This window comes from Microcebus murinus, chromosome 10, assembly GCF_040939455.1.
Source record: "Microcebus murinus isolate Inina chromosome 10, M.murinus_Inina_mat1.0, whole genome shotgun sequence".
Classification (NCBI taxonomy): Eukaryota; Metazoa; Chordata; class Mammalia; order Primates; family Cheirogaleidae; genus Microcebus; species Microcebus murinus.
This window is the reverse complement of record NC_134113.1, coordinates 95,059,746-95,084,576: the sequence shown is the minus strand read 5'-3', so window position 1 is coordinate 95,084,576 and position 24,831 is coordinate 95,059,746. Positions and strand designations below refer to the sequence as shown.

Below are 24,831 nucleotides of genomic sequence, written 5' to 3'. Positions count from 1 at the left end.
CTCTTCCTACTGCCTGGCTTGCCTTGCTTTCTCTAATCAGCCCATGTCCTCTCTCAAATCTCTCTCATCTCTGAATGCTAATCTGGCTGCTTCCCAAACTGACGGTAGGCACTCCTAGGTGAATGTCAAGGACAAAGATAGTCCCTGTCTTTATCTAATCTACTTTAACCTGTGAACGACCCCATTCTCTGGTTCTTGGCCTGACAAAAACCCCAAACCCTATTCTCCACCACATTATCTAACGGATTTGCTTGTCACCCTACCGATTATTTCTGCCTTTCTGTGTCTCATTTTCTCCCAATAAAATGTGGAAGGAGAGTGAGAAGGAAAGGGGATGTTTATTAGTAAGGATCAAAGGCTTTGAGACCTCTGATTAAGGGTAGTAATAAATGCTTTTCAAGTATGTGTTGGTGTATGGATGTGATTTCATATTCAACCACCATCATGCTTATCTGGGTGAACCCCATGAAGAAAAATTATTTGGGGTTCTTGTTTATTTTATCCCAGCATTCTGCTTTGAACAAGTAAGTACTGTCTGGGATTCAGCTTTTTTCTGTGACTGTGTGGGTAAATACCAAGGCAGTTGACCAGAAAAGTCATAGCTTAAGCACAAGCAAACTTAACCTTGACTTAAGGCTTTGTGCCCTCTTTATGTCTAGATGGGCACAGAGTTAAGGGAAAAGAGAGCTAGTATTCAAGTTCATAGGTTCATACCAACTTTATTTCTTTCTCTTAGAATTACGTGATGCGCAATGCTGTGCTAGCAGCCATGGCAGAGATGGTATTGCAGGTTCTGAATGGTGATCAACTGGACCAAGCAGCCAGAGACACCAGAGACCAGTTCTTAGATACCTTACAAGCCCATGGCCATGATGTCAACTCCTTTGTGCGAAGCCGTGTTTTACAGTTATTCACCCGCATCGTCCAGCAGAAGGTAAGCAACTTTTTATTTGATTAAAGACATGGTACCCTCTCTGTACAGGCCAAAGTAAAGAGGAATCCAGTGTCAAAGGTAAATAAAAGTCTTCCTTTACCAAGGACAAGGATGTATTTAAAGACTAATGTATCTTACCCACTAGAAGAAGTATTTTTTTACCTATTTTATATACCACAGAAAGGTGTTTTTAAGATTTATTTATTTATTTATATTTATTTATTTTTTTTTTTGAGACAGAGTCTCGCTTTCTTGCCCAGGCTAGAGTGAGTGCCGTGGCGTCAGCCTAGCTCACAGCAATCTCAAACTCCTGGGCTCAAGCAATCCTCCTGCCTTAGCCTCCCGAGTAGCTGGGACTACAGGCACGCACCACCATGCCCAGCTAATTTATATATATATATGTATGTATTAGTTGGTCAATTAATTTCTTTCTATTTTTATAGTATAGACGGGGTCTCGCTCAGACTTGTTTTGAACTCCTGACCTTGAGCAATCCGCCCGCCTTATTTATTTATTTTAAAGTTGGCTTTTTTTGAGACAGAGTCTTGCTTTGTTGCCCAGGCTAGAGTGAGTGCTGTGGCATCAGCCTAGCTCATAGCAACCTCAGACTCCTGGGCTCAAGCAATCCTCCTGCCTCAGCCTCCCAAGTAGCTGGGACTACAGGCAGGTGCCACCATGCCCAGCTAATTTTTTCCATATATATCAGTTGGCCAATTAATTTCTTTGTATTTATAGTAGATATGAGGTCTCGCTCTTGCTCAGGCTGGTTTCAAACTCCTGACCTTGAGCAATTTGCCCACCTTGGCCTCCCAGAGTGCTAGGATTACAGGCGTGAGCCACCATGCCTGGCCTGTTTTTAAGATTTAGAGCTCAGTTTAGAGTGTACTTCAAGTTCATCCTGAACAAAATGGATAATGTGGGATGTGAGTTGATCCTTCTCTTCCTACCCCATACAGGCTCTCCCCCTGACACGTTTCCAGGCAGTGGTGGCCTTAGCAGTGGGACGTCTGGCAGACAAGTCAGTGTTAGTATGTAAAAATGCCATCCAGCTGCTGGCCAGTTTTCTAGCCAATAATCCTTTTTCCTGCAAGGTAAGTAAACTTGGTCTATCTAAAAGAGAAGGAATTAAATGGATACAGGGATGAAATTATGTCACTTAATGACCCTGCCATTCATTTTACCTAAATGGATACAGGGATGAAATTATGTCACTTAATGACCCTGCTATTCATTTTACCTTGGTAGCTTAGTGATACTGACCTTGCTGGACCACTGCAGAAGGAGACCCAGAAATTACAAGAGATGAGGGCCCAGAGGCGAACTGCAGCTGCTTGTGAGTAGTTTACTGCCTAGGAATCCTTACCCCAGATAGCCTTCCCTCTACAAACAAAAACTCCAATGGAAGAGACTAAATGAGACTCTCTCATTCAGCTGCAGTGCTAGACCCAGATGAGGAGTGGGAAGCCATGCTGCCAGAGTTAAAGTCTACCCTGCAGCAGCTTCTGAAGCTTCCCCAGGAAGAAGAGGAAATTGCTGAGCACATTACTAATATAGAGACCCCTGAAGAGGTGAAAGGACGCATCTGTCAGCTGCTTGCCAAAGCTAGTTACAAGTATGTGAAAAAATGGGATATTCTCCAATGGTCTGTTTTACTTTAGAGTTAACTTTCAAGAAACTTATATAATGTTTCTTTAAAAAGAATTTAGATATGCTGCCACCAGATGATGGTAGGTATTTTCATTGTAATAATGGTCTGACCAAAAGCATAGTCCACAATTAAGCATACTTTTCTACTTTTATAAATATTTAAAGAAACTACTAAAACAGTATAAACAGTATTATATTCTAATTAAACATAAGTCCTCCTTCATTTGAAGAAGAAAGCCTATAAATACAATTTTAGTTGTGTATCCTAAGTTGCTTAACTGTTTGAGACTCACTTTCATTATCTATAAAATAAGAAATTGGTTAGATCATATGATCTCTAATGACTTTCTAATTCTAAATTCTGTGAGCTAATAAATAATATCAAACTTGCTTAATACTGCCTTAATCTTTACAATTCAGTATAAATCCTGACTGTAGAGAAAAGATTTCTTCTAGTATTTTTGTGGCTCTAGAACTTGAGAGCATCTTAGCAACAAAATCCCTTACAGCCGCCAATAGGTATTTTTAAACCTTAGCTACAAGTTATTTATTTCTTACCTAATTGGGCTTTTCAAAAAAGACTGAGTAGAGGGTACCTTATTTGCCTATACCTCCCTTATCTCTCTAGTATCTCTTTATTTTGCTAAAGCATAGAGACCATAATTTTATAACTTCTTACTATTTTTTCTTCAAGCATAAGAGTATTTTCTCCTATCAATTAGAAGTTTTTGCCGGGCGTGGTGGCTCACACCTGTAATCCTAGCACTCTGAAGGCTGAGGTGGGAGGATTGCTCAAGGTCAGGAGTTCGAAACCAGCCTGAGCGAGACTCTGTCTCTACTAAGAAATATATAAATTAATTGACCAACTAAAAATATATATACAAAAAATTAGCCAGGCATGGTGGCACATGCCTGTAGTCGGGCTACTTGGGAGGCTACTTGGGAGGCTGAAGCAGCAGGATTGCTTGAGTGCAGGAGTTTGAGGTTGCTGTGAGCTAGGCTGACGCTACAGTACTCACTGTAGCCTGGGCAACAAAGTGAGACTCTGTCTCAAAAAAAAAAAAAAAAAAAAAAATTAGAATTTTTCCCTTATGTTAAACATGTCATCTCCTCCTTCAGAAATCCTTAGTAGGCCGGGCGCTGTGGCTCACGCCTGTAATCCTAGCTCTTGGGAGGCCGAGGCGGGCGGATTGCTCAAGGTCAGGAGTTCAAAACCAGCCTGAGCAAGAGCGAGACCCCGTCTCTACTATAAATAGAAAGAAATGAATTGGCCAACTGATATATATATATATATAAAAAAAAAAAAAAATTAGCCGGGCATGGTGGCGCATGCCTGTAGTCCCAGCTACCCGGGAGGCTGAGGCAGAAGGATCACTCGAGCCCAGGAGTTTGAGGTTGCTGTGAGCTAGGCTGACGCCACGGCACTCACTCTAGCCTGGGCAACAAAGCGAGACTCTGTCTCAAAAAAAAAAAAGAAATCCTTAGTAATAGATGAATAGATGCCAAGTTAAGTTCTTTTTTTTTTTCTTTTTTCTTTTTTTTTTTTTTTTTAGACAGAGTCTCACTCTGTTACCCTGGGTAGAGTGCAGTGGCATTATCATAGCTCACTGCAACCTCAAACACCTGGGCTCAAGCCTCAGCCTCCTGTGTAGCTGGGACTATAGGCACATATTACCAGACCCAGCTAATTTTTCTATTTTTAGAGTGGGGGGAGGGTCTCGCTCTTGCCTAGGCTGGTGCCAGGTTAAGTTCTTTTTTTTTTTTTCCTAGTTACAAATTGACCCACAGGTTAAGTTCCTAGTAACTAAAGTTTTCCCCTTCTAACCAGCAGCTTTTCCTCTGTGCTTTTTGTGTAGTCTTCTTTAAGTTTGTATAACTTTTTATGGTTTTTCCCCACAATTTGGAGGGTAACTGACATTATCAGATGAACTTTTCCATTTTGCAGATAAGGAAACAGAAGTTAGGTTAGATGACTTGACTGTCAGACAGAGCTAGTAAGTAGCAGGGCTGAGCCTAAGTCTTCAGATTACAAATCCAGAGCTGTTTTGCTTCCAGTTACAAATTTAAACATATAATAGAACAAAACTTCTTCAAATGATTTTTTTAAACAGTTTTTTTAAAACAAATCTACTTTTAAAAAATTAAGCAATACATTCACATGGTATAAAATTTAAAATTACAAAAAGGACATGCCATGAAAAGTCCCTTCCAAACTTATTTTCTAGCCACTCAGTTCCCCTTTCCGTGGGGAAACAATGTTAATAATTTATTAAATATCATTTTAAAGATAACATAAAGACATACAGTCTAACATATGTTTTTCCCCCTCTGACACGAGTGTTAGGATTCTCTATTCATTGGTTTATCACCTTGATTTTTTCCATTTAACTATGTGTTTCAGTGATTTTTTTGTTGTTTATATATATAATTATATACATAATTTAACTGTCCCATTTTTTTCATGGCTACATAGAATCCCATTGTGTACATGTGTCCTTTTTTTTTTTTTTTTTGAGACAGTCTCACTTTGTTGCCCAGGCTAGAGCAAGTGCCATGGTGTCAGCCTAGCTCACAGCAACCTCAGTCTCCTGGGCTCAAGCGATCCTACTGCCTCAGCCTCCCGAGTAGCTGGGACTACAGGCATGAGCCACCATGCCCAGCTAACTTTTTGTATATATGTTTTTAGTTGGTCAATTAACTTCTTTCTATTTTTAGTAGAGATGGGGTCTCGCTCTTGTTGATTCTGGTTTTGAACTCCTGACCTCAAGCAATCCGCCTGCCTCAGCCTCCCATAGTGCTAGGATTATAGGCGTGAGCCACGGCGCCCAGCCTACAGGTGTCTTAATTTAGCGGATTATTAAAAGTTTATTGTTCCTAAACTTTTACTTTGCAAATTTTTTTTAAGAGACAAAAATGTTGCACAGGCTGGATTTGAACTCCTGGGCTTAAGAGATCCTCCCACCAAAGTCTCCTGAGTAGCTGGGACTATAGACAAGCACCACCGCCCTTGGCTTTAGCAAAGTTTTTAAAAAGGTGTTTGCTGTAGCTTTTTTTTTTTTTTTTAGACAGAGTCTCACTCTGTCGCCCAGGCTAGAATGCCGTGGCATCACGCTAGCTCACAGCAACCTCAAACTCCTGGGCTCAAGCGATCCTCCTGCCTCAGCCTCCCAAGTAGCTGGGACTACAGGTATGTGCCACTATGCCCAGCTAGTTTTTTCTATATATTTTTGTCCAGCTAATTTCTTTCTTTCTATTTTTAGTAGAGACACGGTCTCACTCTTGCTCAGGCTGGTCTTGAACTCCTGACCTTGAGCCATCCTCCCACCTTAGCCTCCCAGAGTGCTAGAATTACAGGCATGAGCCACCACGCCCAGCCTGGTGTAGGTTTGTGGTCTAAAAAATTTGAAAAGCCTCATTCGAGTTTTTTGAAGACTATTAGTAAAGCCTATGGCTTCAGAAATAGAAAAAGTGTTTTGAGCCCCACCCCCTATTAGATGCTGCTCAACTTTTTAAGCATAATAAGTGTTCCTTTTATTTGGACAGTAGGTCGAGAGACTTAATGGAATCATGAGGTAGGTTCCCTTTTAAACAGCTACAGTGACGCTCTTCTGGTTGCTGAATTGGTTCTTTCAGGCAGGCCATCATTCTCACTCGAGAAGCCATAGGCAGCTTCCAGGAGTCTGAACCCTTCAGTCACATAGACCCAGAGGAGTCAGAGGAGACCACGTTCCTGAATCTCTTAGGAATTATCTTCAAAGGTAATTTCTTTCCCTTCTTCAGTCAAATAACAAAACATTTCAACTAGTATTTACTGAGTTAGTATTTACTTTATGCTAGACAGTGGCCTGGCTAACAGCCTGGTGCTGAAAAGGCCCAGAGGGGAGTTAGCAGCACTTCTGCTCTGGAATCGAAGCAGCTCGTGGTCCTAAGAATGATAATCACAGAGTAACTATCCAAACCATTGAGGTCTTTAGGAATCTTTTTTGAGAAAGGAAGACATTTTATTAATATTTTATTTACTTTTTACAGAGACAAGTCTCACTCTGTTGCCCAGGCTGGAGTGCAGTGGCACAATCATAGCTCACTGTGGTCTCCAGTTTATGGACTTAAGTAATCCTCCTGCCTCAGCCTCCCAAGTTGCTGGGACTACAGGCACATGCTGCCACACCCAGCCAATTTTTCTATTTTTTGTTGAGACAGGTTCTCACTGTGTTGCCAAGGCTGTCTTAACCGCCTGGCTTCAAGTGATCCCCCCAACTTGGCCTCCCAAAGTGTGAGGATTTATAGGCATGAGCCACCACATCCAATCTTTGTTTTGTTGTTTTGTTTTGTTTTTTAAGATAGGGTCTCACACTCTTGCCCAGGCTGGAACACAAAGGTACAATCATAGCTCACTGTGATCTTGAACTCCTAGACTCAAGCAATCCTCCCACCTCAGCCTCCCAAAGTACTAGGATTACACGTGTGAGCCACCATACCCAGCTAAGAAATAAAGACATTTTAGAATACATTCTACTTTCGTATCTTCACATTGCAGAAAGAAATATCCAGGGATGTTAACAGCTGTTGGATTCCCCCACATAATCCTTCAACAAAAACCAACCTGTATGTCTTTAACTCCTAGGTCCAGCAGCTTCTACACAACAGAAGACCAGGTCTGCAGGGAACATGGTCCCAGGACAGGTCTCAGGACAGACTGTCTGTAAAGATACGGTGTCAGAGCCTGAGGAATCCAGGGAAAGTGATGAACTGGTGAAGCAGGAGATGCTGGTGCAGTATCTGCAGGATGCCTATACCTTCTCTCGGAAGATTACTGAGGCCATTGGCATCATCAGCAAGATGATGTATGAAAACACAACTTCAGGTATGCCAGAAGCCTTTTCTGTAAGGAACTAGTTCTTGGGCTTTCCCCCTCTCCTTTTTTCTTTTTCATTTAGGAGACAGAGCTGGGCGTGCTGATGTGTGCCTGTAGTCCCAGGTACTTGGGAGGCTGAGACAAGAGGATCGCTGAGTTCAGGAGTTTGAGGTTATGGTGAGCTATGATGATGCCATGGCACTCTAGCCAGAGTGACAGAGTGAGACTCTATTTCAAAAAAAAGAGAGAAGGAGACAGGGTCTAACTCTGTCACCCAAGCTGGAGTGCAGTGGCAAATCATAGCTCACTGCAGCCTCAACTCCTAGGTTCAAATGATCCTCCTGCCTCAGCCTCCCAAGTAGCTAGGACTACAGGCATTTGCAAACACAACTGACTAATTTTTTTTATTTTTTTGTAGAGATAGAGTCTTGCTATGTTGCCCAGGCTGGTCTTTTTTGAGACAGAGTCTCACTCTGTTGCCTGGGCTAGAGTGCTGTGGCATCAGTCTAGCTCACAGCAACCTCAAACTCCTAGGCTCAAGCAATCCTACTCCCTCAGCCTTCCGAGTAGCTAGGACTACAGGCGTGCGCCACCATGCCCAGCTAATTTTTTGTATATATGTTTTCAGTTGGTCAATTAATTTGTTTCTATTTTTAGTAGAGATGGGGTCTCGCTCTTGCTCGGGCTGTTTTAGAACTCCTGACCTTGAGTGATCTGCCCGCCTCGGCCTCCCAAAGTGCTAGGATTACAGTCGTGAGCCACTGCATCCAACGCCTAGGCTGGTCTTGAACTCCTGGCCTCAAGCAATCCAACTACCTGAGTCCCCTAAAGTGCTGGGATTACAGGCGTGAGTCACCACACCCAGCTGATCTTGGGGTTCCTGTCCATATTTATTGATATTTATCTGCTCCTTTAAAAGGCACAGGTTCTTCATTTCCATTTCTCTTCATAGCTTAGGTATTTTAATGCATATAGTAAGTAGTTCATGATAAGGCATTATAGGAGATGACATTTTCAGAGAAAATGAGGAAGGCCTCTACTTGCATGTTGGTATAATCAGAAAGGTTCTATCTTTAGGTAATGGGAGAGTTTTGCCAAGTAGATAGGTGACATTTGTATCTGTCCTCTCAGTGGTGCAGGAGGTGATTGAATTCTTTGTGATGGTGTTCCAATTTGGGGTACCCCAGGCCCTATTTGGGGTGCGTCGCATGCTGCCTCTCATCTGGTCTAAGGAACCTGGTGTCCGGGAAGCTGTGCTTAATGCCTACCGCCAACTGTACCTCAACCCCAAAGGGAACTCTGCCAGGTATATGGGGTACTTTTGCCTTTACTGACTTTTCTGAGATCAGCTTCTTATAGGACTTTTTAGGTCTCCTAAAGGAAGTGGGGTACGTCTTTCCAGAGGAGTTACAAACTCATAGGCAGTAGGTCCATAATGGAACTCAGGGTGGGGTTGAATTTACAGTGAAGCTCATCCTAAGCAGTGATTTGACACTGTGGTGGGATACCCCTAATAATTTGCCAAGATCAACTTATCAGTCTTTTAATGACCCCTATTCCCACAGAGCCAAGGCCCAGGCTTTGATTCAGAATCTATCTTTGCTGCTAGTGGATGCCTCAGTTGGGACGATTCAGTGTCTTGAGGAAATTGTAAGTCTTCTCACTTTCTCTTTATTCATTCAACAAGTATTATCAAGTTATTACTATGTGTTGAACAATTTTACTCAGCTCCATACAGAAGTATATAGCTATTTACTTTCATGTTCCCAACTTTAAAGGAACCAACAGTCTAGTTGGTAGCCAGAAACACAAAACATTTTTACAACAATGCAGCAGATAGATTATTAAATGCTAGAATAAGTGGCACGGGTAATGATTGAAATAGCTATAATAATAACACACTTACATGCCAGGCACTGTTCTTAGCACTTTACTCATATTAACTTGTTTAATCCTCACAACACTATGAGACAGTGTCTGCATTTTACAATGAGAAATCTGAGACACAGCTGAAGGAACTTGGCTAGTTACAGCTAAATTAGTAGCAAAGTTTGAGATTTAAACTCAAGCAGTGGCCGGGCGAGGTGGCTCACGCCTGTAATCCTAGCACTCTGGGAGGCTGAGGCGGGCGGATTGCTCGAGGTCAGGAGTTCAAAACCAGCCTGAGCAAGAGTGAGACCCCGTCTCTACTATAAATTAAAAAAGAAATCAATTGGCCAACTATTATATGTAGAAAAAATTAGCTGGGCATGATGGCACATGCCTGTAGTCCCAGCTACTCTGGAGGCTGAGGCAGCAGGATTGCTTGAGCTCAGGAGTTTGAGGTTGCTGTGAGCTAGGCTGACGCCATGGCACTCACTCTAGCCTGGGCAACAAAGCGAGACTCTGTCTCAAAAAAAAAAAAAAAAAACTCAAGCAGTAAGAGTTCCAGAAAACATACTCTTTAAACTTCTGTACTTTACTGGGGAGTACAGAGTAGAAAACAAAACAGTTTAAGGTAGAATGGTCAAGGAAAGCTTCCTGAAGGTGGTAGGACTTATGTTGGGTCTTAAAAGATGAGTAGGATTTAGTCAATTAGAGAAGGTAGGGAGAGCATTTGAGACAGATACCCTAGAAAGAGCATAGCCGTGTTGTAGAATGAGGAGGATTGTGCTCTGGTTCAAATTTATTATCTGGAAAAGATTATAAAGTTGAGAATGTATGTTGGAACTAAATTGTGAAGGTCCCTGAATGACTTCAGGAGTCTAGGACTTTAACTGTTAGCAGGGACCCAGCATTTCAGTGAGGCAAATCTGCTCTGAAGCATTCTTGTGTCGTGGGCACAGAGTAGAAGTGGTGCAAACCTCCAACTGCCACTAGGAGGAGTACTCCTGCTAGCCACAATTGTCCTCCTCGCTGGGGAAAAAAGAAGAGAGCCTGGTGATGGCAGTTAACCCAAGATCTCCTAGGCCAGCTATGGGCAGGAGCCCTACGATAGGCAGGGGAGAGCGACTACAAGATGAGCAGCAGCAGCAGCGTGATGAGGTGAAACAGATGTTGGGGGGCTTACCTGGCAGCAGCACATGAGCTGTTGGCAAGGAGGCGAGGGCAGGATGGGAGGCTGGAGGAGGGCTTGTGGTGTGCTGTGATAAGGGGCTGGACTTGGGACTGCAGGCTACAGAATGGACCTAATAGAAGACAGATTTTAAAGGAAAAATAGGTAGGACTGAGTGATTGATAAAAAATTAGGTGACTGAAATTTTAAGCATGTGGGAGTGAGTGAGTGTTGGAACCGCTGGCAAAATGAAAAAGCAAGGAAGGATGACAGCTGCCATTTTAGACATGTTAAGTCTATGGTAACAGCAAGAAAACCTACTGGAAATCTCCAGAACTATGCATCTACATGGAACTCAAAAGTTTCCATGTCATCATTTTCGATGTCACTTTAATAAATGTAGTTTTAAAGGCATGAGAGTAGAAAAGTCAAGAATAGAGAGAGAAATACCTCCCCAATCCCCTGCTTTACATTTTGAGCCTCCTCCTTCCTTTTTCATTCCAAAGTATTGCCTTTGCCCACTTCAGGTTCTCAATATTATCTTCAGAGATGTGGACCAGGGATTGGGGAATTGTTATTTATTTTTATTTTTTTGGCTTGAGCCTTTTTCTTTTCTCCACAGCTCTGTGAGTTTGTGCAAAAGGATGAGTTGAAACCAGCAGTGACCCAACTGCTGTGGGAGCGGGCCACTGAGAAGGTCCCCTGCTCTCCTCTGGAGCGCTGTTCCTCTGTCATGCTTCTTGGCATGATGGCACGGTGAGGCTGAGGTCAGACAGGCAGTAGGGTGGGGAGGAACGAACGGTTCAGAGAAGGTTCTTTCTCCTTCAGTAGTAGCAGTGAAGCCCAGCCAAGCTCTGGTGTGACTTAGCCACCTAAATGGAAAAGAAAGAGTATCAGCCCCCCTGCCTAGTAAAAATGGTGGGATTCAGTGGAAGAAGAGGGACTCAGGGGGCTGTCCCTGTGTCGGAGCCACGTTTTCCAAAGCCCCGTGTCAGAGTCATAGTGTTCCAAGGATCTGGACACCCTTATGTTTGGTGCTGGTACCTACCCCTGTTGGAATTATCCCCCACATGAGGTCCTGCCCTTAACTGTGGCTTCCTTCCCCTAGAGGAAAACCAGAAATAGTGGGAAGCAACTTAGACACGCTGGTGAGCATAGGGCTGGATGAGAAGTTTCCACAGGACTATAGGCTGGCCCAACAGGTGTGCCATGCCATTGCCAACATCTCTGACAGGAGAAAGGTATGTAGGGCTGGTATGTCCAAACTAAGGAGAGTGGAGATCCTCTTGTCCACCATATACAGACACCCACATTTTCTCCTCTCCTTCTCCACAGCCTTCTCTGGGCAAACGTCACCCTCCTTTCCGGCTGCCTCAGGAACACAGGTTATTTGAGCGGCTACAGGAGACGATCACAAAAGGTGAGCTATCAAGAAGAGGGTTGAGGCTGGGCACGGTGGCTCAGACCTATAATCCTAGCACTCCGGGAGGCCGAGGCAGGTGGATCACTCAAGCTCAGGAGTTCGAAACCAGCCTGAGCAAGAGTGAGATCCTGTCTCTACTAAAAGTAGAAAGAAATTAATTGGCCAACTAAAAATTCCTAGAAAAAATTATCCAGGCATGGTGGCGCATGCCTGTAGTCCCAGCTACTTGGAAGACTGAGGCAGAAGAATTGCTCGAGCCCAAGAGTTTGAAGTTAATGTGATCTAGGCTGATGCCATGGCACTCTAGCCCGGGCAATAGAGTGAGACTCTGTCTCAAAAAAAAAAAAAGAAAAAGAAGGGGGTTGGAGGCCAGGTGCAGTGGCTCATGCCTGTAATCCCAGCACTTTGGGAAGCTAAGACAGGAGGATCACTTGAGGCCAGGAGTTCAAGACCAACCTGAGCAAGAGCGAGACCCTGTCTTTACAAAAAATAGAAAAATTAGCCAGGTGTTGTCCACATACCTGTAGTCCCAGCTACCCAGGAAGCTGAGGCAGGAGGATCGCTCAAGCCCAGGAGTCGGAGGTTGCAGTGATCCTTGGGCAGAATTGAGACCTTCATCTGCAGTGAACTACTTCTCTGTTCTCCTGTGCAGGCTTTGTCCACCCAGACCCACTCTGGATCCCATTCAAAGAAGTGGCAGTGACCCTCATTTACCAACTGGCAGAGGGCCCCGAGGTGCTATGTGCCCATATATTGCATAGCTGTGCAAAGCAGGCCCTGGAGAAGCTGGAGGGGGAGAGCACCTCCCAAGAGGACCCAAGTGAGTGGGCAGGGAGTTGATGGGCCCACTGGCAGGCAGCCAGTTTCTGCTGTTTTCCCCACAGGGCCAGAAGCCGCTGCCACCACCACTTTCTATAGCAACCTGTCAGCGTATACTGTCTTGTTTTTGTCCAAGTTGAAGTTGGGCCACTTAGTATCGCCAGCTCCCACCCCTATATCCTTCTTATTCACTAGTTTGAATAGCACATGTGCAAGGGGAAGGGATTCAGGTTTGACGGGACGTGATTATATCTCTTCTCCCTGCCTTCTCCCTCCCTGTCCTCCAGAGGAGACCCCCCCTAGGCTCCCCACTTTCCTGTTGATGAACCTGCTGTCCCTGGCTGGGGATGTGGCTCTGCAGCAGCTGGTACACTTGGAACAGGCAGTGAGTGGAGAGCTCTGTCGGCGCCGAATTCTTCAGGAAGAACAGGAGCATAAGACCAAAAATCCAAAGGAGAAGGTAAATGGAGCACCTGGGTGATTGGGATCTTGTCCTAAGCATTTCCTAGATATATTTCATGACCTCAGCTCAGAATATCCTTCTGGGTATCTCTATTTCTCTGCTATCAAATGAAGTGAGTCTCTGCCTCTTTGTTGCTGCTACCCTGGAAAAGATTAATGTGCATACAGATGGACCAGTCTGTCCGTGATCACCCAGGAATGAATGTTTTAGGTAAATACAGGGTATGGAATTAGAGACTTCAACATAAAATTAGGCTGTCTCTGAGGCAAAGTTTGTTGGAACATGAACGCACACACCCCCTTTTCCATCAGCCTTCATTACTTGCCTGGCACCTGATGCGATCTTGTATTCTCTCCACTAGAGGCAGTAATGTCTTGCAGACAAATCAGACTTAGAGCCTTCCAGCAGTGGGGTAATGTTTGACCTTCTCTGTGACCTTGAACCACTGTCTGGCATGATCCATCTGTTTACTATATACAGGAAATTACGTCTTCTATGAGGAAGAGGTAGAAACATGCTTTGGCAACTTAAAAGCAATAGGGATCCAGTTCTTTTCCTGTTTAGTTTGGGAATCCTTTCTCTTTACAGACACATTTGACAATTCTGTGAATGGCTTTGTAGAATTTGCCTTTCCTCACATCACTCTTGTAAAATGAAGTATAAGCCAGAATCAAAAATGTTGTCTCTGCTCACCCATGATCCCTGGCTTCATTGCGTTTAGAATACAAGCTCTGAGACCACCATGGAGGAGGAGCTGGGGCTGGTTGGGGCGACTGCTGATGACACAGAGGCAGAACTGATCCGTGGCATCTGTGAGATGGAACTATTGGATGGTAAGAAAAATGGCTGCACTCAGCAGTTTCTCCCCAAGTGAGATAACGTATCCCAAACCTGAAGTTATTCTTCCAACAGGCAAACAGACACTTGCTGCCTTTGTTCCACTTTTGCTTAAAGTCTGTAACAACCCTGGCCTCTATAGCAACCCAGAGCTGTCTGCAGCTGCTTCACTTGCCCTTGGCAAGTTCTGCATGATCAGGTAGGTCCTGGGGATGGTCCCACCTTCTCAAGGAGGATGGGGTGGTATGTTTTCCTCACGGCCCTCTCCTTGTCCCTAGTGCCACCTTCTGTGACTCCCAGCTTCGTCTTCTGTTCACCATGCTAGAAAAGTCTTCACTCCCCACTGTCCGGTCTAACCTCATGGTTGCCACTGGGGATCTGGCCATCCGCTTCCCAAACCTAGTGGACCCCTGGACACCTCATCTCTATGCTCGGTAATAGATCCTCACGGGCAACAGCAGTCCCTAAGAGCTCTGGAGTCTGGTATGTCAGTGTGAGAATCACTAAGACTCTGTTCCCCCAGTCTTCAGCATTACCTTGAACATCTGCTTGAACTTGGCCTACCTGTATAGGCCCCTAGCTCAGTATGACCCTAAAGGGAGTGAAGCTTCTGGCCGGAAGCTTTGCCTCTTTCCCCAACTCCAGTTTTCAACTCTAGACAGCTTTCTCACTGCCTCTAGAATGGTTTATGGAGGGTAACGGATTCCTGCTGAGGCCTTTTCTGCCAGTGTTTGGGTATAGCCCAGAGGTTTTGGTCCCACTAACTTGAGACTCTATTCCTAGCCTCCGGGACCCAGCTCAGCAAGTGCGGAAAACAGCAGGGCTGGTGATGACCCACCTGATCCTCAAGGACATGGTGAAGGTGAAGGGGCAGGTGAGCGAGATGGCAGTGCTGCTCATCGACCCTGAGCCTCAGATTGCTGCCCTGGCCAAGAACTTCTTCAATGAGCTTTCCCACAAGGTGAGAGGCACAGAGGTGGAGAGGCGGCTGAGGGCTTGCTGCAGAGGCAGTATGTAGGTCACCTCATCTCTCTCTCTCTGTCTTACAGGGCAACGCAATCTATAATCTCCTTCCAGATATCATCAGCCGCCTGTCAGACCCTGAGGCGGGAGTGGAGGAAGTGCCTTTCCACACCATCATGCGGTATAGTTCCCTGGGCCTTGGAGCACATTTTTCACATAACACAGGCTCCGGAATCAGACAAGTCTGTATTTGAATTCCAGCTCTGCTGCTTTTTTTAGCTGTGTATCCTTCAGTGATAACCTCTCTGTGCATGTTGCCTCTCTTATAAAATGAGGCTAATAATGTGTGCCCCTTCGTTCTTGAGAATATTAAATAAGATAAGGTTTCTAATGTGGTGGTAGGCATATAGTAGTGTTCACTAAATAGCAGCTGTTGTTAGTTCTATTCATGGTGAAAATTCCTGGGGAGAGGGGCTTTTCTTATGTATGGGAGACTCAGGGAAGGGGCTAGTGAGGCAGTCCAGGGCCATGGCAGAGAACTTCAGAGAATCTGGTGCTAGGGGATGGTCCAGGGTTGGTCTTAGTGGATGACAAAGCTGGCCCTGGGCCATGGCACATCTTCATCTCCCCTTCCTGCAGGCAGCTCCTCTCCTACATCACCAAGGACAAGCAGACAGAGAGCTTGGTGGAAAAGCTGTGTCAGCGGTTTCGCACAGCCCGGTACTCTGCCTTCCCTGAGAGCCTTTGCGCTGAGGGGCCTTGCAGGGGAAAGAAAGCCTGTCCCTGTCTACGTCCGCCCCACGCCCCCCTGCCACCCCACACCCCCCACCCCCACCCCCAACCCGAAAGTGAGCCATGTCCTGGATCTGGCTGCACCTCACAAAGCCTTTCCCATCTGCAGAACTGAGCGGCAGCACCGGGATCTGGCCTACTGTGTATCACAGCTGCCCCTTACAGAGCGAGGCCTCCGCAAAATGCTTGACAATTTTGACTGCTTTGGACATAAACTGTCAGATGAGTCCATCTTCAGTGCTTTTTTGTCAGTTGTAGGCAAACTACGGCGTGGGGCCAAGCCTGAGGGCAAGGTGAGCAGGCCAGGGACATTTGGGCACCTGCTGGGTTTCAAGGCAGGTTATAAGGAGTATTCTGAGGCTCTTTTAGGTTAGTGTCATAATTTATCCCCACCTTCATTGCAAATAACCCGTTAGAGTGACCTCAGACCAGATTTTCTGTCTCTGATTTTATTTTTTTTAGCTTATTATGGGGGTACAAGTGTTAAGGTTACGTATATTGCCCATGCCCCCCTCTCCGATTCTTTTTTTCTATTTTAGAGCAGTTTTAGGTTCAAAGTAAAATTGAGTCCACTAGGCTCCCACATCCAAAAAGGAGTAATAATTAAAAAAAAAAAAAAAAAAAAGTCGAGCAGAAATGTACAGAGACTTCCCATATACCCCCATGTCCCTCCACACGCACCTTCCCCACCATCAACATGCTGCACCAGCGTGGTACATTTGTTACAGTCGTCGAAGCTACACTGGCATGTCATCTCCCTAGGTCCATAGTTTCCATCAGGGCTCGCTATATAATGACATGTACCACTGCAGTATCATACAGAATAGTTTCATTACCCTAAAAATCCCTGTGCTCCACCTATTCACCTTCCCTCCCCGCAACCCCTGATCTTTTTACTGTGGCCATGGCTTTGCCTTTGCCAGAATGTCATGTAGTTAGAATCATACGGCATGTAGGCTTTGCAGATTGGCTTCTGCCACTTAGTATTACGCACTTAAGGTTCCTCCATGTCTTTCATGGCCGTTTCTTTTTAATCATAGAAAAAGTTATATTCCAGGCCTGCTCTTGATCTTTGTTCCCTCCAGGCTATAATAGATGAATTTGAGCAGAAGCTGCGGGCTTTTCACACCAGAGGGTTGGATGGAAGAGAGGAGCTTGAGATTGGCCAAGGAGGTAGCCAGAGAGCCCCATCAGCCAGGAAACAATCCACTGGTATGTGAAGCAGCCACATGCAGGCCAGACCAGGCCCTCCCCTCAAGCAGTGGTTACCTTCTTTTTTAAAAAAAATCATGTCTCCCTGCCTTTCTAGTCTCTAGGCACCAGCCTCTGGCTTCTGCAATCTCAGACAATGGTTTTGTTACACCTGAGCCCCGCCGGGCTACCCGTCGCCACCCAAATACTGAGCAGCGAGTTTCCAAAAAGAAACCCAAAGTTGTCTTCTCAAGTGATGAGTCCAGTGAGGAAGGTATGATGCCACTTCCTGGCCCTGGCCCAGAAGGAACATAGCTGGGGTGAGGAAGGCTGGTTTTGATAGGGTCCTGCTATGGGGGCCCCACTGCCCCATGGTGTCTTCCTGTACAGTTCGGGCTTTATTTCTACAGTGTGGTTGGGGTTGTCCCATTTGTTCTCTAAAAAATTTTTTTCACCATCTTTGTGACTCAGCTTTTTCTTACCTTCCTATTCTTTGAATAGAGCTTTCAGCAGAGATGACAGAAGATGAGACACCCAAGAAAACAACCCCCATCCGCAGAGCATCCACTCGCAGGCACAGATCCTAGCAAGTCTTCTCGCCTCTTCCCATCCCTCTTGTGCAGGGTATCTTGTTGGATGCCTTGAATTCCAATTCCGTTCCCCTTGTAAAATATTTATTGCCTGTCTCCTATGTATTTTTTTAAATACATAAATGATCTTTAAAATGCAGGGCATTTCTCTTAAACTAGCATAACTGAACTTCATTCCACTGCTTTCACTTTGGAATATATGTTTGCCAATCTCCTTGTTTTCTAACAATAAATGCTTTTATAGACTTTTAGACATTTTTCCTAAGCTTGTCTTTGTTTCACCTTTCACATTAGCCCAGACTCACGCAACAGAGGGTTATCAGTCAAGAGAGTGAGTCCAGGAGTGCAGATGACCCCCCTTGCTCCCCACTGCCCCCATGTCCCCTGCCTGTACAGGTGACAAGATGCCTGGCTGGAGAATTGCAGTGTCTAGGCTCCATATCAGTGCTGCTTAGCTGGGTGCCGTTCTGCCTGCCAGAGAACATTTGACAATGCCTAGAGACTTTTTTGTTGTCACAGTCTGGTAAGGGGCAAGGCTGCTGCCAGCATCCAGTGGGCAAAGACCAGGGATCCTACAGTGCACAGGACAGCTCCCCCAACAAAGAGTGCTTCTGCCCAAAATGTCAATAGAGCCTGTCCCAGACCCACAGATGCTTTTCTCTGTGCCCTGCCCCACCCCTACTGGTGTTTCCCTAGTCCATCTCCAAAGACTGGCAACGGCTCTGGCTGGGTAGGAGGTGGGGTCTTGCTCTCCTCTGGCTCTGTAGGAGACAAGGTCTACCAGGCAGTCCTCACTCTGTTACAGGTCTGCAGGAGGTTGAGCCCCTCGGGTGTCTGGTGGCCTGCCTTCTGAAGCCTGTATACCCCTCAACTCCCCAAGTCTTATCTGCTGAGTCACGGGGAACAGGAGGCGGTGAGGCTACCATCACGACCACACTGGTGTCTGCTGTCATGACAACAGCACACTGCGTCAGTAGTGCTCCCTGGCACTGAGCTCCCTCTTTTGCTTGGGGGGGGGGGGTGGCTAGAGAAGACAGTAATGAAAAATGACAAGTATGAGGCAACGGGGAAGGAAGATGGTACCTCAGAGACACACTTTGGGTAGTGCAGGAGCATGCAGGGCTCTTCAGGGCCTCTGCTGTGAAAGGTTAAGGGTCCATTTTGGTCCGGTTGCACTTTTGCAGGAATACATGTGTCTCTTCAGAGGTGGGGGCCTCTACTCCCCCAGACTCCACTTGAGCACTTCCCACACCTCTCACCATGGGGCCCTCTTGCCCTGCTCTTGGTGACCCTGAAAAGCCTGGGCACCAACCATGCCAATGGCTGCCAGATGTGGACACAGCCTTGGCTCTGGGGCCCCAAGGAGGGAGGGCAATCCCAGAAAGACTGGATGGGGGCTGGAGTCCGGATGCAGGACAGTGTGCTCAGTGCCTTTCAAGCAAAGATTAACACCAAGCTGGCTAAACTTAGCCCCAGGCTTTTAGCTACAAGAGGAGGGGGCTGGTGTCAGGTTATGCTGGGCCAGCAAAGAGGCGCCAGGACCCCCCTCCCCTGCACCTGCTGATGGGCAAAGGCCACCCGCCCCGCCCCACCCCCTTCAAACCCTCTTTCCTTTCAAATGCTGGGCACCAGGCCCTTCCTCTATCCTTAGCTCACAAGCCAAACCTGGCCCAGCACAGGCTCTACTCCCCAAGGAGGGGATGGATCCCTTCCTCTACCTCCCAAGTGTGGGAAGGGGCGGGGGGCCTGTGCCCACCGTGTGCCCAAGACCTCTTCTCTCCCTTTTTCCCCTTGTGGACTCACCCTGCCCTCAACATGCCCTGGGCAAGGCCAGTGAAGGGGAGTCCCTGGCTCCTGGGCTTGCCCTCTCATCTCAGGATGGGGAGGGACTTCCGCCCTGGGCTGCAGGGGATGAAAGGGACACTGTCTCCTACCTCAGGTTCCCAGGGGAGACTGTGGGAGGCCTCTGGGCCCCGAAGGGCCCAACTCCCGCCCGACAGCGAGCGATCCGGTCCTCTCCCTGGGGCTTCAGCCCAGGGAAGAGCAACTGGGCCTGGTTTGTTTGCCCCAAACGACCCAATGCCCGGGCTGCAGGACATCGTGACCTTCCGTGCAGAAACCTCCCCCTCAGGCCTCCTTCCTCTCCTGGCCCCCACTGCCCAGTGCCCGGCCCAGGCCCCCGTCCCAGAGAGGCTAGGAGCCAGGAGAGCGGGAGAGGGTCAGGGAAACTGGGAACGGCCCCTCCAGGGCCTTTGCCTCCGCTTTGCCTCCGCCACTACCGAAGAGCCTTGAGGAGAAGTTCCTCAACTTTTCCGCCTCTCAGTCTCTGAAAGAAAAGGGACGTGGGGCTGGCCACGTACAGCCGCGAGCCGTCCTGAATGGGCTCTGGCTCCAATTCCCCATCCCACCAGTTCCCAAAGTCATCCTGTTTCATCCGTGCAGCAAATTTAACGTCCCTGGCTCCCGGATGTCCTAAGTTCTCACCAGGGACCCCTGTCTGGGAGTCCTGGAGTCCCGAGTCTCCTGCGTGCCCACAGTCCTGTCCTGAGAACCATCCCCGATCACCTTCCCATCGGGCCAATCTCTGTCCCCTCCCCTCTCCGTCCCAAGCTCACGCGCTTGGTGCGTGCACCGTTGAACTAGGCTGGTGCGCCAAAAAGAAAAAGCGGGGCCCGGCTACTCGCGGGTTTACGGGTGCACGTAGCTCAGGCCTCGCGCCCTTGGGCTGGGACTGGGTGAGCCACGCGGGAGGCGGGGCCCCACGTCCCCGGCCCCCGCCACCCCCGTGGCTATAAAGGGAGCCGGCAGCCTCCCCCGCCGCTCTCTGGTCCTCCCGTTCGACAGATAGCCGCATCTTCTCAGGCAGCGCCAGGTGAAGACAGGCGACGGCCGGCGCGGGGCTCGCGGGCGGCCCGCAGGGCGAGGGGCGAGGGGCGTGCGCGGCGGGAGCGTGTGCTGCGCTGCGCGGGGCCGGGTGCGGGCCGGCCGGCCGGGCCTCGCGTCTCAGGGGCGGGAGGAGGACGTGAGGAGGCGCGGTGCGGGAATGGAGGCTCGGGAGGGGGGAGGGGAACGGGGTGGGCTGCGCCGGGCTCCCGCCGCTGAGCCCGCGGCGGGTGGGGTGGGCCGCTCGGATGCTCACTGTCCTCTTCCCTCAGCACCGTCTCCCAGACACCATGGTGAAAGTGAAGGCCGGAATAAACGGGTGAGTTGGGGGTGCCAGGGCGGGGCCCCGGGCTGCGGCCGGCCGCGTTGCGTCTGCAGGCCTCGCCGGCCCGAGTTTTGCAGCCGGGTGGGGGGTGGGGGTGTACCCCCGCCAAGGGGAACTCAGGGTCAGCGCCCAGGCCTGGTGGAGGTTCTCGCGCCTCCGAAGGCCGTGTCCCCTGCCCCCGGCTGGCGCGCCGCGCCTTAGGTAGCTCCGCCCATGCGGCACAGGCTGCCTGGAGCCTTCCACCGGACCCGCGGCCGAGGAACGACGCGGCCCCCGCTTGGCGTCCTTTCCCATCCCCCAGCGGGGCTCCTTTCTTCCCTTCGGCGCTCTGCGGGGTCACGTGCCAGGCGGACGCCCCTCCCCCGCCCCTGCCCGCGGGCGCAGTGCGCAGCCTGCGGCACCGGCCGGCTGCCCGAGCGCGCCCGGCCGCCATGTTGCAACCGGGAAGGAAATGAATGAAGCCCGTTAGGAAATCTTCCCGAGCTCTGCAGTCTTCCTCCTGCCTCAGTAGGGCGGGGGTTTCCTTTATCTCGTAAGCCAGGTGAAGCAAAGCTTTCCCGGTTCTTGCCCTCAGCGGGGCTGGCCCTCAGAACCCGGCCCTTGAGCCGCGAGCCTGATTTCCCTTCATCTAGGGCGGTGCATCCTAGATAATGTTGTGACGGATCCAACAAGTGCGTTTATGGAGGTCCTCTCGTGCCCCTCCTCCCAGAGTGCGGCAGCTGCGGCTGCGTGCCAAGCCAGGGCAGCTGAGTCACGGGTGGCTAGAAAACTTGGACCACAAAATGGCCCCTGTGACGGCAGCCCCTCGCGGCTCCTGCCCGCGCGCCTAGGGCTGACCTGACCCTCAAGGCCAGGCGTAAAGGTCACTGGGAGGATTGGGTGTCTGTGAACCTTGGGAAGCCTGCCCTGCTCCCAGCTCCATCCTTCGGAAACCAGATCTCCGCAGCCCTGCTCCCAGGTTAAATATAGCCGCTGACCTTTCTGTCGTGGGGCTTGGGCTGCGGGGCCCACCCCTTCCCCCACTTCACCCTGCTGCGACCCTCCAGGCTCTGGAAGAGAGCTGGGAAGGACGGGAAGCGTAGCAAATCAGAGCCCTGGGACGAGGGGGTGGAAAAGAGCCTGCTTTCTCCATCCCTGTGCTCGTTGCAGGAGCTAGAGAAGGCCTGGGCTTACCCTGTGGCGTTCATTTCCGACCTTTGCTCCTGCCCTTTGAGCTTCCTGATGCTGAGTGTACAAGTCTTTCCTCCCTAGAGGGTGTAGTTTGAAGCTGGGCCAAGGCAGCAGCAATCGTTCCAGGGCACAGATAGTGGAGTGACAAATGCCATGTGCCAGGCTTGTGCCCAGACTGTGGGTGACAGCACCCCACGCAGCCACTTCTCCTTGAAGAATTTCGTGACTGGGTGTTGGGTAGGACAGGAGCTTCACTTATGGCTGTGCTGGGCAGCCAGGCCAGCCTGGCAGGGTTGCTCAGGGAAGATAAAAGTAGACCTCTCAGGACTTCCTGGGATGCGTCGGGCCCTATCTCTTCGGGGGACTGGGGCTGCGCACACTCCAGAGGGACCTTCCCCTCCTCGCCTCACACCACCTTGCCTCTTGTCCATCAGCTTTGGCCGTATTGGGCGCCTGGTCACCAGGGCTGCCTTTATCTCTGGCAAAGTGGATATTGTCGCCATCAACGACCCCTTCATTGACCTCAACTACATGGTGAGTGCCACCCTGCAGCTGGTGTGAGGAGCTGCCTGGCTGAGGGCAGCCCCTGATGCGCCCGCTTGTCCCCCAGGTCTACATGTTCCAGTATGACTCCACCCACGGCAAGTTCCATGGCACAGTCAAGGCGGAGAATGGGAAGCTTGTCATCAATGGCCAGCCCATAACCATCTTCCAGGAGTAAGTGTGGAAGGCGGGGCAGCAGAATTGTGTCCCAGGGAGGCACCTAGGATGCTGTGACCACCTTGGATGTGCAGGTGCCTCATGTCCCTCAACTTGGTCCTCTTTCCTCCCCCCACAGGCGAGATCCCACCAAAATCAAATGGGGTGAAGCGGGCGCTGATTACGTCGTGGAGTCCACTGGCGTCTTCACTACCCTGGAGAAGGCTGGGGTGAGTGCGGAGGGCTATGGAGAAGGGAGCTGACTCGGCCCCACTGGGGCAGAACCTGAGTTTGTGACTAACTGCTCCTCTGCAGGCTCACCTAGATGGGGGTGCCAAAAGGGTCATCATCTCTGCCCCCTCTGCTGACGCCCCCATGTTTGTGATGGGCGTGAACCACGACAAGTACCAAAACAACCTCACCATTATCAGGTGAGGAGGGTGAAGGCTGTGGAGAAGGGGTGGGGCGGGAGGGGTGCTTTCCCCTGACTTGCCTGTGTCTTTCCAGCAATGCCTCCTGCACCACCAACTGCTTAGCCCCCCTGGCCAAGGTCATCCATGACAACTTTGGCATCGTGGAGGGACTCATGGTATGAGCTGTAGGGTTCATTCTTTCTCACCTGGCCCTGGGTCCTCCTTCCACCTTAGAACCTGGCCTTGTTAGGGGCAGAGGGATTGGCCCCAGTCTGTCCCTGAATTCCTGCCAAGGTGGGGAGGTTGAAGGGCGAGGGGGGCGCCTCTGCAGGGCCTCACTGTCCCACTCCACATTTCTAGACCACAGTCCATGCCGTCACCGCCACCCAGAAGACCGTGGATGGCCCCTCTGGGAAGATGTGGCGTGATGGCCGTGGGGCTCTCCAGAACATCATCCCTGCGTCCACTGGCGCAGCCAAGGCTGTGGGCAAGGTCATCCCCGAGCTGAACGGGTGAGGTGTTGCTGCCCCTGGGAAGTGGGAGGCAGGCAGAGTGCTGGCAGAGCGGACACTGACCTGCCTCCATGCCCACAGGAAGCTCACTGGCATGGCCTTCCGCGTGCCCACTGCCAACGTGTCCGTGGTGGACCTGACCTGCCGTCTGGAGAAGCCGGTACGTGTGGGTTGGAAAGGCGAGGTGCACTGGGGGTTCGTCTCTGTTAGAGTGGAAGTGAAATGGAACTTGAACACCCGCCTTCTTTTTTACCTTATTAGGCCAAGTATGATGACATCAAGAAGGTGGTGAAGCAGGCTGCGGATGGCCCTCTCAAGGGCATCCTGGGCTACACTGAGCACCAGGTACTGGGCAGGGAGCTGTCCCCGCGGCCCCACTGAGCAGGTCTGGGCCCCTGTACTTAGTCCTGTCCTTTCCTAGGTTGTCTCCTCTGACTTCAACAGCGACACCCACTCTTCCACCTTTGATGCTGGGGCTGGCATCGCCCTCAACGACCACTTTGTAAAGCTCGTTGCCTGGTATGTGGCTGGGGCGGGGACAAGGCTAAAGAAAGTGGTTTGGTGGCTGGCGCTCTCTGCTGGCTGGCTCAGAAGAATAACCCTTAGTGACTATCGCTCCTTCTCTAGGTATGACAATGAATTTGGCTACAGCAACAGGGTGGTGGACCTCATGGCCCACATGGCCACCAAGGAGTAAAAGTCCCAGACCATCAGCCCCAGCCAGAGCACCGAGGAAGAGAGAGGCCTCAGCTGCTGGGGTGTCCCTGCCTACTCAGTCCCCACCTCACTGAGAATCTCCCCTCCTCACGACGCAGTTTCCATGCCAGAGCCCCTGAAGAATGGGAGGGGCCTAGGGAGCCCCACCTTGTCATGTACCATCAATAAAGTTCACTGTACTAGGCCAGCTCTGTTTTGTCTTATCCTGCGGTCTAGGTTGACAGGGAGGGGTGCTGGGTAGGGGCCAAGGAGAAACACCTCTTGCTGAGGATACCACCCAGCCTTATGGAGGTGTGTGTGTCCTTGGCCTCCCCTGTCTGAGGCCTCTGGGTGCCAGAGACCAGTGCTGCCACTGCAGGTAACACGGCTATTTCCTCACCCTGCTCCAGCCCCAGATCACAGAGGGCCTCTGCCTGGCCACCCCCAAGGAGGGAGTTGGGCTCCCTGGCCTCGACCAGTTAGCAGGGTGCAGTGAGGTACTGAGCAAGTTCTCTACCCCTCTGTAACCTGGTACTTGACCTGCAAAACGAGGATATGATGGCAGCTGGCTCTTAGGTCTGCAGC

General features: G+C 49.5%; 2 protein-coding genes across 3 annotated transcripts in view; both read left to right on the top strand.

Moving 5' to 3' along the window:
* NCAPD2 (non-SMC condensin I complex subunit D2) overlaps positions 1-17,800 on the top strand; it is a 38,694-nt gene extending 20,894 nt beyond the window's left edge. For both annotated transcript variants that reach the window (XM_076007735.1, XM_012760454.3), the window contains exons 10-32: positions 737-934; positions 1,891-2,025; positions 2,180-2,267; positions 2,366-2,546; positions 6,215-6,339; positions 7,206-7,445; positions 8,568-8,742; positions 9,002-9,086; positions 11,093-11,226; positions 11,579-11,711; positions 11,806-11,890; positions 12,546-12,713; positions 13,000-13,172; positions 13,897-14,008; positions 14,088-14,211; positions 14,291-14,446; positions 14,796-14,973; positions 15,062-15,156; positions 15,615-15,695; positions 15,877-16,060; positions 16,853-16,979; positions 17,077-17,232; positions 17,460-17,800. In XM_076007735.1, the coding sequence (XP_075863850.1) occupies positions 737-934; positions 1,891-2,025; positions 2,180-2,267; positions 2,366-2,546; positions 6,215-6,339; positions 7,206-7,445; positions 8,568-8,742; positions 9,002-9,086; positions 11,093-11,226; positions 11,579-11,711; positions 11,806-11,890; positions 12,546-12,713; positions 13,000-13,172; positions 13,897-14,008; positions 14,088-14,211; positions 14,291-14,446; positions 14,796-14,973; positions 15,062-15,156; positions 15,615-15,695; positions 15,877-16,060; positions 16,853-16,979; positions 17,077-17,232; positions 17,460-17,545 (3,219 nt within the window). In that variant the 3' untranslated portion in view covers positions 17,546-17,800. The remainder of the gene's footprint in view (positions 1-736; positions 935-1,890; positions 2,026-2,179; positions 2,268-2,365; positions 2,547-6,214; positions 6,340-7,205; positions 7,446-8,567; positions 8,743-9,001; positions 9,087-11,092; positions 11,227-11,578; positions 11,712-11,805; positions 11,891-12,545; positions 12,714-12,999; positions 13,173-13,896; positions 14,009-14,087; positions 14,212-14,290; positions 14,447-14,795; positions 14,974-15,061; positions 15,157-15,614; positions 15,696-15,876; positions 16,061-16,852; positions 16,980-17,076; positions 17,233-17,459) is intronic.
* Positions 17,801-20,369: 2,569 nt separating this feature from the next.
* On the top strand, positions 20,370-24,449 carry GAPDH (glyceraldehyde-3-phosphate dehydrogenase). The gene is made up of 12 exons (XM_012760470.3): positions 20,370-20,420; positions 20,704-20,750; positions 22,361-22,460; positions 22,537-22,643; positions 22,765-22,855; positions 22,941-23,056; positions 23,133-23,214; positions 23,399-23,550; positions 23,632-23,710; positions 23,812-23,895; positions 23,972-24,069; positions 24,178-24,449. The coding sequence occupies exons 2-12, from the start codon at positions 20,722-20,724 to the stop codon at positions 24,245-24,247; spliced, it is 1,008 nt and encodes a 335-aa protein (XP_012615924.1). The 5' UTR covers positions 20,370-20,420; positions 20,704-20,721; the 3' UTR covers positions 24,248-24,449.
* The last annotated feature ends 382 nt before the right edge of the window (positions 24,450-24,831 follow it).

Excerpts from the sequence above, each read along its gene's own strand:
- GAPDH (XM_012760470.3), top strand. The coding sequence starts at position 20,722 with ATGGTGAAAGTGAAGGCCGGAATAAACGG. Across the intron at positions 22,461-22,536 it reads TCATTGACCTCAACTACATG|GTCTACATGTTCCAGTATGA; the intron begins GTGAGTGCCACC and ends CTTGTCCCCCAG. Across the intron at positions 23,711-23,811 it reads CCTGCCGTCTGGAGAAGCCG|GCCAAGTATGATGACATCAA; the intron begins GTACGTGTGGGT and ends TTACCTTATTAG.